The sequence below is a fragment of the Phoenix dactylifera genome, chromosome 11 (genome assembly GCF_009389715.1).
Source record: "Phoenix dactylifera cultivar Barhee BC4 chromosome 11, palm_55x_up_171113_PBpolish2nd_filt_p, whole genome shotgun sequence".
In the NCBI taxonomy this organism is placed as follows: domain Eukaryota; kingdom Viridiplantae; phylum Streptophyta; class Magnoliopsida; order Arecales; family Arecaceae; genus Phoenix; species Phoenix dactylifera.
This window is the reverse complement of record NC_052402.1, coordinates 12429219-12441008: the sequence shown is the minus strand read 5'-3', so window position 1 is coordinate 12441008 and position 11790 is coordinate 12429219. Positions and strand designations below refer to the sequence as shown.

Below are 11790 nucleotides of genomic sequence, written 5' to 3'. Positions count from 1 at the left end.
AATAATTTATACAAAAATATAGTTCTTTACATTAGAAATTATATAAATTCTCAACAAAACTAATACAAGCGAGATAATAGGATTATTTTCCACTTAATATAGCATGTATTGAACCTATCAGTCCAAGATTTAATATTGTTATAGATATTTGATAATTTGAAAATATATGTAACTGATGATTTTTGTTTTTTGAAAAATATAATCTGGGTACTCGTTGTGCTGTTTCAGCGCCCAGGTTTGCCGTTGCCCCCACCCTTTGGTCATCTCAAGGTGAGCTTTGATGGTAGCGTGGCGTTGGAGGGGAGGTCCGGAGGGGTTGGATTTATCATCAAAGATCACCTTGGGCGTCTGGTTGCTGCGGGTGGCCAGTGTATGCTAGGACTCATAGTAGTGGGAGCTGAGCTGCGGGCAGCTTGGGAGGGTGTATCCTATGCGAGGCGAGTGCTAGGCGGGTGCACCTCGAGGGGGATTCATCCATAGTTATCGATTGGATTCAGGGTATGGACAGGTATGGTGATGGTCATTCTCTTATTCGTGAGATCCGTAGGCTGGCTTTGGAGATGGACGATTTTGAGGCAGTACATATATTCTGAGAGGCGAACAGAGCAACAGACTGGGTCGCCTCTTACGTTGCACGGCATTCAGGGAAGATCTGCTGGACTTTCACTGTAGAGCTCCCGCCTTCATTGTATTTTTTGCTTTCTCCTGATCTGGCAGGATGTACTTACGTTAGAGTTATATGAAATTGCGGTTTTCACAAAAATAAATAAATAAAAATAAATATAATAATAATTTATATTTATAAGGTATACATGAGGAAGAAAATCTTCACCTTCTATTCCGGAGAAGTCTCCATCATACGGACACGTAGCAATCCAACTTCTTTTCTTTTGATTAAAAGGCAGGCAGGCTACGCGACGCGTCATCTCTCCGATTGCGATCGCCACCATTCTTTCGGTCTCTCGTTCTCTTCCTTATCCGTCCCCACGATATCATGTTCCTACCGCTTCCGCGGAAAGCAAAGAGAAAAAAATTTATACGACAACATAGATCGCCAACACGAACGGCAGATGTAACGTTAGCATAGAAATCATTGTTATTGAGGTGATCATGTATTTTCTACGGACGTAATCATGTCTCCATCTTCGTACCGTCGGCGACTTTTGGCTCCCCACGTCCCGCTCTCCGTTAATTTATCGCCATAAAGACATCGATCTCAATCTGTTAGACCGTTTAGCTGCGATCTTGTGAACACAGAACACGTAGAACGGTAGAATTCTTATGAGTTAAAAAGCAGGCACACCTCACGTACACGTGTCATCCGATCATTTGTTAAGCAGAAATACATCAGGTCTCTCCCTTTCCAACCGATGGCAGCGTTTGGGGCTATCCTGTTATTTTAATAAATAGAGAGGGATTTCATGGAACAGCGTGGCTAGTCGGCAAGAACCGCCTTCATCTTTCCACACTCGCCCAGTCTTCTTGATACCGACAGATCTCTCTCTCTCTCTCTCTCTCTCTCTCTCTCTCTCTCTTTCTCTCTCTCGTCGTGGTGGTGGTGGTGGTGGTGGTGGGGGATTTGAGAAGACTGGGGAATGGAGACCCCTCTGATCACCGAGGCGAGCAGCAGCGGTGCCGTCGACCGCGGCGGCAGCGACGGCGGCTACCAGAGATCGAAGCCGTATCACCGGAGGTCCGACGCCATAGCTTACGGCACGCGGTATCAGAAGGCCGCGGCTCTCGTTGATCTGGTCGGTATAATCTTCTCTGACTTCTTGTTTATATCCTCTTTATTTTCCGCCGATAATTGATGCATTCCGTGGTTATCGAACCTGATTTCTTGGAGTCAGATACGTTATTTTGTTGTTGGTAATGTTGGAATTGTAGTAGATGTAGTAAAAATGCGATTTAGGGTCTTTGTGTTGAATGTGATGCGTGGATGTATCTTGAATCGTTTCTTGGTATCGATCTTCGATGCCTTTGTGCAGGATTAGTGGTAATTCTGATGTTCTTGAAATCAGCATTAGCTTGATGCGTTGTTATGATCTTGCCAACCACTGGTTATCTTTTGTTATGCGTATCACTACTGTAATCACTGACATGATGGTCGCGATCGATTCAATTCTTGATGAAGAATGCGTTTGGATCAGTGCCTGGGAGAAACGTTTTTGAAGTTTCAACGTTCTTGGAGTTTCTTCTTTAGGCATTAAGGTTTGCAAGTTAGTTGGTGTACAGATGATAAGATATAGATGTGGGATATCGCTCAATCCTTTCTAAAAGCATGTCAAATGATAATTAAGGATTCAACTGGATCTCAAATAAATTTTTGCGAACTCAAACGAGAAAAAAAATTTTTGTCAAGGAAAAAAAAGAAAAAAATAAAGAGCAATTTGTCAAGCTACATGGAGCATTGTTGAAAACTCAAGACTTCTTGGTCATAGATGTCCCAGATCTTGTTAAGGATCTATTATAATGAGATGTTATGGAAGAAGTTGCCATTCTGAAGTTAAAAAATAGAGGGAAAAATGGAGGTTCTTTATCTACAGAGAGGCTGATCTGTGATGTTTTGCATGCTAACACATTTAGGGGGCCAAGGAACTCTGGATAAAACTAGAAAGTTTGAGAAGGTGAAAACAATGGCAGGGGAGAGGAAGGTGAAATCAATGTCAAATGCTCTAGAATATGATAGTGAAGGATGCAAACTGGATCAACCTGGATTGAACATTAAGCTAGTTGGGAACCGCATCATCAGGTGAATTGTTTTAAATGACAGATTGCCAACAAATTATTCAACAGAGTTTTCTTCTTTTCCATACCAGAACTTTCCTTTTGTAAGAGAATTTTATTTGGTATTCAATTAGTTTTCTTGTGTTTTGCCACTATTTACTAAGGCATAAACCTGAATCTATGATTCCTCAACTTCATGGCTCATCCTTCTTACTGCATCAATTATATTTTAAAAACATGGAAATATTGTGATGAAGATCATAGGTTGTGAATGGTGCATTTGTATTGGGGCAAGGATCTATGCTCAGACAAATCTTCAAATAAAATATATTGATAAATGACATCTTTTTGGTTCTGTATTATTGGAGCTTTATTGGCGAGACATAAACAACAGATCCCCCATATTGTAAGTTTGTCATTGGACCCACAACTACACTGTCCAAATGTAAAAGCCAAAGATTCATCCCTTTTATTTCTTTTGCTGCATGTGATGTCTGTTCCATAAAATCAGGAAAATATGGTGCAAGTGTGCTTTATATCACCTTAATATATGCAATTCATATGTAATATAACTTTGCACATGAGCCCTGGGCACTCTATGCCTCGCTTTAAACACGAACCTTAACAAATCTAAACCATCCGATTAAAGTCCATCTAAAAGTGCTGTAAACCTAAGCCTATTGCAAGTATGGGATCTTGTAAACTTAACATTTAAATGGGACATGTCCCGCCAATAAGAAATAAATGTTTAGATATGTGAATAGGCAGTGCCAGTCTTAAGGACATTTGTTATACTTTTGATTTCAGCACTTGTGTTTGTTCGACTTTCATACAGCTCTTGATGCATTTAGGGGCTACTTGAAAGAGATGTTTAGTGGAACAGGTCTTGATTTCAGATTCACATCTGGTCATTCAGTCTTTTATCTGCTGACAAAGGACAAATGACATTTTTTTTATTGCTGTTAAGCTTTCTTTTGCAATTATTGCTTTCTTATGACCTTGTGCCAATTTGCATTAGATATGGAGGATGCTTTTAAGTTTGCCTTCCTCCTATACTTTGCTCTCTCTGCTTCTCCTTTTTATCTGAAATTGGTTACCAGTCACTAAAAAGGAATCTGAAAAAGTATACAACAACAAACATAGTGGTCTTGGAAATAACTAAAACAGCTACCTTGTATGAACGAAGAACATGCTTACTATATGATGATGCTAGTATTTGCAAAAAAATATTATGACAAACAAATTTTACAGAAAAAGTATTTAGCAGAAGTGACATTTCCTGCATAAATAGTTGTGAGTGTATTGTTGATGAAATCTCACAAGTTCATATGGAACTGACTGCTCTGACATTATGTGGATTGCTGCATATTCATGATAGATAATTTGTTTAATTGCATTGAATGCTTGAGTTTTGTTTCTTTAATTGCTACCGATCTGTGTACTACCAGTTTTCCTATTTCTCTCGCCCAATGTACTGATTCTAGGAAAAATTGACCATGCAATTATTTGGTGAGAGGCATGTTTCTTTCAGATTAAGCAAACTGATTTGTCTTAAATGGTAGTGGCTGCGATGTTTTGTTATCATTTTGACCATTCTTATTGGGAATGCATTTTCAGGCAGAAGACGGTATTGGTCTTCCTGAGGAAGTTCTGAATGATATAAGATTTGAAAGGGCCGCAAAGTTCTACTTTACATATATCCGCTTTGATTTGCTGTGGTCACTTAATCTTTTTGCATTAATTCTACTGAACTTTCTTGAGGTCAGTTGATGTGTTTTATCATTATTATCAATATCATCTTTCATTCAGTCTGATGAGGCATTTAGGTGGAAAAAGATGAGGAATTTAGGATTCTTGGACAACATATCAAATTAGTTCAACCCTCTTGATTGGGAATAAAGGACTCCTTATACTTCTTTGTTTTGTTGCACTGTTATTTTTTAACCTTTGGTAGATTATTGAGATAAATTAATAACTAGATTGTGCGCTTTGCAGAAGCCTTTGTGGTGTACCAGGTATGGCCAATATTCATGTGAGGAAAGAGACTTTTTTTTCCTTGGGCAGTTGCCTTACTTAAGCAGCATGCAATCCCTCACTTATGAGGTGAGTTCTGTGCTCAAAAAGTAAAATCTAGGGGGATAAAGGGTAAATTCTCAGTCGTATTACTGGCTATAATTGATTGGTCCATATTGTTAAGGTTGCATTCATCAATCTGTTGCAACTATTTTTGTAAAATTCTCATTCGATAAATTTTTTCGTCAAGAGATCTGGTTTTATTTCTTTGTGTTTCTTGAAAAACAAATAAACCTTGGTTGCATATTGTAGGCAATAGTGCTGATAGATATGCTAAAATACCTAGCAGTTGCAGGTAACTTGTATGCACTACAAGAATGCGACAATTCCTTTTAAAAGTATGGACATTATGTGGCTGGGCAGAATTGGAAGCAACCATCTGTCTGATGATGGCTGGTGATATTTAAGACCATAATAAAGTGGCAGTAATTTAATGTCAGTCACTATGTTTCATTAGCATGTACTGATCAAATATGTTCATATATATGCAGAAAGAGCTATAACTCATTGATGCTCATGGCAATTTGCACAGTGTATATAGCAAAAATGCTTGAGTTCTCATCAAAACTAATTTGTGCTAGGCTGGTTGATTTGTAACTTCTCATTAATCACGGGATAAATGAAAATAATCAGAAGTCATCTCTCCCCTGGTTGGTAATAGGAAGAAAATTTCTTTTAGCATTGAGTCTACATGCTGATGTAACTGTTCTAGGTCCAAAGCTGCTGTACTGTAGTATAATGTATTGGGTACTGTTGCTAAAGAAAATTCTCTGTAATTGCTGCAGGGGATCACACTTTTAATTCTTGTTCTGCATACATTTCTTCCACTTGCATATGAAGGTTGTTGTCTCTATTGGAAGAGCCCTTTGAACAAATTGAAGGTCAGTATTGCTAATAATATTGTTAGAGATTTTTAATAATATTTTATAAACTGACTGCTTATAATTGATTTCTCTGTATGGTCCATTTAAAACCCAAAACAAATATCGCTCTGCTTGCATTTTAAGAAATATAGGTTTGGTTCATGTGTTTTAAGATTGCCGATCATGATGAATTATGTGGATCTTTGATTTATATGGTACATCATGCATTTTGGCACCTTAACTCTATATGTATTGTCAACTTTTGTTAATCTGATACATTTGAAAAGAAAGATCTGAACTTCCACAAATAATTTGATTTTGGTTTCCGAGAATCTGCTCTAAATTATAGTGCACAAATGATTTTCAATTTAGATGGCCCATCTTCTATTTTGCTGTGATAAGGATGTAGTGCAAAACTTACTCCATCTATATTCATTGTTTTTTACTTCTGTTTTTTGACCCTTATAACTAAGTATTGAGATATTTGCAACTTATATGATATTACATTATCACATATACCTCCTTGCAAGGTCTAACGAACCAGACCGTACCGGCCGGTTCGGACCGGTCCGGCTTATAACCGGTACGCCAGAGCAGTGGAAACCAGTATGGGCCATTTCTGTGTCGGAGACGAAAAAGACGAAGAGAAGGAGAGAGAGCGCGGGGAAGAGAGGGAGAGAGGAGACCTGTGGCCGCCATCGGAGAGCCGCGGAGGGGCAGTGGAGGCCGGGGGGGCGGGGGAACCCGCGGGGGCGCGGCGGAAGCCAAGGTCGCGGCCGCGTCCCCTGTTTTGAAAGAAACAGGGATGCAGCCGCGGCTTTTTAATTTGAGAATTTTAAGTGAAGTCAGCATCCGATTTGTCGACTTCACTTAAAATCTCCAAATTAAAAAGGGGACACGGCCGCGGCCTCCGCCGCGCCCCCGCGGGTTCCCCCGCCTCCCCGCGGGCTCCGCCGCTCCCCCTCGGCTTTTGCCGCCTATCCGCGGCTCTCCGATGGCGGCCACAGGTCTTCTCCCTCCCTCCCTCTTTTCTCCACGCTCTCTCGTTTTCTTCTTCTTCCCCGGCTTCGGCGGGGAAGAGCTGGCCGGTTCATACCGGCCAGTTTCGGTACGAACCGGAACCACACCGGTCCGGTAGGCGATTGGTACGCCTACCGTATCCGGTACAGCGAACCTTGCCTCCGTACCGAACCTTGCCTTCTTGTATGTAGTTTCCGATAATTATAATCACTTCATGTAATATGCATTACTTACATATGAAATCTCTGGATTTATTTTCAATAATGCCATTTTTTTCTGCAGGTCATGCTTCTCATAATCTTAGTTTGTGATATGTTGGTCTACTCTCTTTATCTATCTCCAGTGCTTGTTACTTCTTTACCTTTCAGACTCGCCCCGTACATTCGTGTTGTCTTTGTTGCATTGACAATCAGGTGAGAATATTGGTAGTTTTCTTTTATTTCTTGAAACCACCAACTCTATTTATAAACTATTATTTTCTGGAGTATTACTAGTGGCCTGTGATTTGATGTCCATAAACCAAGACATGCAATTACAAATTCCTGCACTTTCAAGCATCTGTAGTCCACCATGAGTGGAATACCTTCACTTAGCCATCTTCCTGCTTCGATGTTTTACTAATTATAAAAGAAGGTCGGGAAAGAGCAAATCGACTTTCTATAATGCCAACATAAGCATCACATAAGCAACTAGACTGATCTCACGGGTAGTGACACGGTCCTAAGATTGCAGATATAAAATATTTTTTGATTAATTAAGTGCTTAGGTGGTTGATTAGAGCAAGGAAGATCACTATGTTGTCTTTTATATAAAAATACTCAGGAGATCAAGGTCTCCTTTCTGGTTATATAGTTCATTGCTGGGAATATTTTCTTTATCTGCCCTTGGTTGCTATCACATCAGAGGTGGCAACTCTTCCATCCTAAAGTGCATCTCTATTGTGTTGTGTTGGTCATTCATGTTTCAGTATCAGTCCGGGCTGAAGAAGTTCAATTTTTCAGTGCAATATTCTTTTAGATACTGATCATGTTAAAATATATTTTAAATTGAAATCCTATTTCTACATAGGAAGATCAGGATGATTCAGATGGTGGAGTATAATTTGACATATGTGATTGACAAGTCAGAACACGATTGTAATTATGTGAGAATGAAATCCACAGTCTGATAATTGTATGTGGGAATTTGGTAAAAGTGAATTTTGCGATGATGTGCATGCTATGCATGATGAGACCAGTAATTTTGGCAGTTACTAGAATAAAATATTTGATCAAGTCCAAGTAGCCGTCTTTTTTATTGGATTTTGCTAGGTAATCATGTGTTATTTTTGCAATCTTAAATATTTGATGAACTGATTGATTGAAACTTCTCCATGTTAATTTCTGTGAATAAGCCACCAGTAAGTAGAGAAAAATATACATAACAGTTTAGATAAACATATAGAGGGTGTCTATATACTATGTATCATTCGACATGCCAAAGTGGTAATATGTGGTGCATTTGGTGAAATCATAGATTTTCATATTATACCTCTTTTTTCCTTATTGATTCTTGTTGTCTCATTTCATTCTTCTTTCTTGTGTTATTTTATATTACCAAACAATGCCTAACATTGTTTAGCTGTCAGCAGATAGTCACTTGATTGACATCCATGTTGTTGATATGATTTAGTTTGCATCTATTTTCTCATGTTAATGGACTTATTGAGTTTTTATGGCAAAGACTGAAAAGCACATAATGTTATTAAGGAAATTTCATTTTTTAATAATTCTGCTAAAGATATATTATATTTGAATCATTGAAAAAGTCTATTGCTTAAATTAGGGAATTGCGTGCATGTATGCTCACATTGGCTGGAATGGCTAGCATGTATCTCAATGTCTTGGTAAGTCTCTAATTCCATATTTCCTTGTTCTGTCCCTCAAAATGTATGCTATTATCCTTTAGTTGCTTAGTACAAATTCTGTCATATTCTCATTTAGTATGATCTATAAATTATGGCAAGTTATCAAAATACTAAATTTTCAAGCCTAAAGCTGAATGTGATATTGCGCTTTATTTCCTTGCCTTTGGAGGTTTTTCTTATCTTCTGGGTGCTTGGCTTACTCTTACAAGTGCAGGCTCTTTGGCTATTGTTCCTTTTATTCTTCAGCTGGTTAGCATATCTGACATTTGAAGACACCCAACAGGGAAGGACCATGTTCTATTCCTATGGTGCCACATTGTATCAAATGTTTGTTCTTTTCACCACATCTAACAATCCGGATGTATGGATTCCTGCTTACAAGTAAGCTAGACTATACAAGAAATGAAATGTATTTTCCTTCAATTATTCTTAAATTGACAATTTTTTATTGCAGTAAGGCATAGTAAAACTTCCATCAAGTACTCAACTGCACAATGAGCAACAGCTCTAATATTTCTGTTGCATGCTAACTATATATTTATCATCATTATCATACGTTACATATTTAATCAGGGATTATTATGCTGCCATAAGTTGATGTTCTCATTACCTGTTGGGGAACATATAATGTAGTAGAAAGTCTAGCATGTGCTAGGCATAGGCCATAGGATGAAACCATGTTTTACTTGAAGCTGTATTTTCTCAAGAACCATTCTGCCGAATGGTCAATGAACTTCTCCAACTTTCAGAATTTGGCATGAAGGTTGTTAAATCAAATGAAGCCATTCATTTGATGTTCAGATTGGACAAGTTTATCCTGTGCTGATAAATATTATCATACAAAATGGATCATATTGCCCTTCATATGTCCTGCAGAATTGATTTTATCGATGACATTCTGAATCATAAACTAAGTCAAGGATTGAAGTATTCTGTCCATGGCATACCAACTTGGCATTGGCATCACATGTACTGTACTGTGCCTTGGGAAGTACTAACATGTAGCTAGTACTATGCCAGTGCCTGTGCTGGTAAGGCACTCAGGCACTGGCATGGTATGTAACGTGCCATGCTCACTGTGCTGATTAGCACTTATACCCATGCTCTAAGTTCTGTTTTGCTTATATCCCCAATCCTACCCAAGTCAGCTTGTTATTTGAGAGCAGCCTTTAACGGATAAAATCACAAGGAGCCATCTGCCCATGTAACTTCTTTGTCCAATTCAGGGGCTTCAATGTAACAGGCTTTCTGTTATACCATTGCCTAAAATTAGTGAATGTTTTTGCCACTGTGCTAGGAAAGGAAAAACAGGGTCCAAAATCTCAGTTGTTCGCGCCAAATTATTTTTCTATGCAACTAGAGCTTCATTGCTCTCTTCAGAAAGAATTTTCTAGATCTTCTCCAATTTATTGAAGAAAATACTCTGACAAAGTCTGATCTGCTTTGAAGGAGGCTCCTGTCGAAAATCTTAATCTAGGTTGTTTACAAGGTATAGGTGAGAAAAGTTCGCCGTACCGGTATCGGTCGGCGTATCGGCGGCGGCCCGGACTGGTACGTACTGGTCCCATACCGGTTCTCCAACGATAAGCTACCGATACTAGATTCCATGCTGATCCGGTACCGGTCCTAGGTCGGACTGGTACGTACCGGCCCGTACTGGCCGGTACGGCAGACCATGCCGTGAGAGACTAAACAACTCTGATCTAGAGTCGTCGCCCACGAAGCTCAAGCTTTTGGGAGGCACAGATCTAATAGAACCAAGTTGGAATTCGGTTCCCAACTTATGATTTAAAGTAAAGAAATAAAATATTCTATCATGATTGGTTGATGCTGTAATGGGTTATGCAAGTTGCCAAGGCGGCTCTAATTATATTTTGCATAAGGATTTATTGTTTTTCTTCTTCCTGCATAGCTTAGCTATTATGTTTATTAAGGATATATACGTTTTTTAAAAATCATCTAGTTATCTTATGCTTTTTACAGTTGTACAGTAGGGAGGTTCATATAGAATTTTGGGCCTAGGTCTTGACTCATATGTTCTTGAACAGGAAATCACGTTGGTCTTGCCTATTATTTGTCATCTATGTGCTGTTGGGGGTTTACTTTCTAACGAATCTTATTCTTGCGGTCGTTTATGATAGCTTTAAAGCTCAGGTATTTACTTGTTGTCAAGTATTTCTATTGATATGTTAAAGATGTTGCAACATGGATCATAAAGTTTGATGTCTTCAAAGCTGTTAAAGAAAACATAATTATGTTCTCATCTTATGCTATTATAACTTGATTTTCACAATTTGTTCAAACTAAAGAATTATAAATCAATCAGTTATACTCAGTGCTATATATTTTTTTTATTTATTTTTAGCTTGCGAAGCAAGTGGCTGAGATGGATTCTATGAGAATAAGCATCTTGGGAAAGGCATTCAGTCTCATAGATGTTTATGTAAGTTATTTTTGTCTATTACTTTTTTTTGGTTACTTTTTCCTGTGAGTAATAAATGGGTTTTTGATGCTTCTAATACAACAGATTTCAAGTGAATACAGATTGAAATTGGTATTCTACGAGATGTCTATGCCCCTATTAACTTTATGTAGGACAAGTAATCACAAGTATTCTGCAGCTATAGGAATACAAACTGGTAATTAGGAAAGGTCAAATATGAATTTACCTTTTCATTGAGAAAGTGAGGATGCCTGACCCTGCAGAAGAAAGAGTGCAAAATTGTGTCCTGCTTGGGTAGTATCAACACCATGTCACCCTCTCAGCTGAAGAATTTCCTCCCAGGACCCCAAATTAATGGAAGACCATATATGCTTCCACTTGTGCTCCAAAACTCCAAATGAACCAGCTGTTTTATAATATTTTTTCATTCATTCTTTCTAGATCTCTATCATTTTCAATATTGTTTTAAGCTGCAATATTTAAATTCTTGCCTTGGTTATGATGTTCCAAGTCCTTTGTATCTGTTTATTTTTGGCTTCATGTCTAATTGAGTTGTCAGATTCACAACAATGCTTGTATGTTTGCAAAGTCTTAGAGGGATTTTGATTTGTGTTCTAGTGGGAGATAACATTTTATGTTCCTTTTGCTAAGAAAACAATATTGCCTAGTCATGTAATTAGATTTTTATGGACTCTTTTTTTCTCTTTTGTTGCAAATTGGTGATTATTGTCTTTCATTTTTGCTTGGATATAAGATAT

At 38.2% G+C, this 11790-nt stretch overlaps 1 protein-coding gene across 9 annotated transcripts in view; it reads left to right on the top strand.

Moving 5' to 3' along the window:
- The first annotated feature begins 1482 nt into the window (after positions 1-1482).
- Positions 1483-11790, top strand: part of LOC103709501 (two pore calcium channel protein 1) — a 49424-nt gene continuing 39116 nt past the window's right edge. For 8 of the 9 annotated variants that reach the window (XR_604464.4, XR_604465.4, XR_005513901.1 and 5 more), the window contains exons 1-9: positions 1483-1751; positions 4345-4488; positions 4723-4830; positions 5586-5681; positions 6966-7096; positions 8508-8568; positions 8804-8970; positions 10638-10743; positions 10955-11032. Coding sequence is in view for 6 of the 9 variants with exons in the window: in XM_008794878.4 (XP_008793100.1) it covers positions 1596-1751; positions 4345-4488; positions 4723-4830; positions 5586-5681; positions 6966-7096; positions 8508-8568; positions 8804-8970; positions 10638-10743; positions 10955-11032 (1047 nt within the window). In the remaining 3 variants the exon portion in view is untranslated. The remainder of the gene's footprint in view (positions 1752-4344; positions 4489-4722; positions 4831-5585; positions 5682-6965; positions 7097-8507; positions 8569-8803; positions 8971-10637; positions 10744-10954; positions 11033-11790) is intronic. The other variant, XM_008794880.4, reaches the window with a different exon arrangement.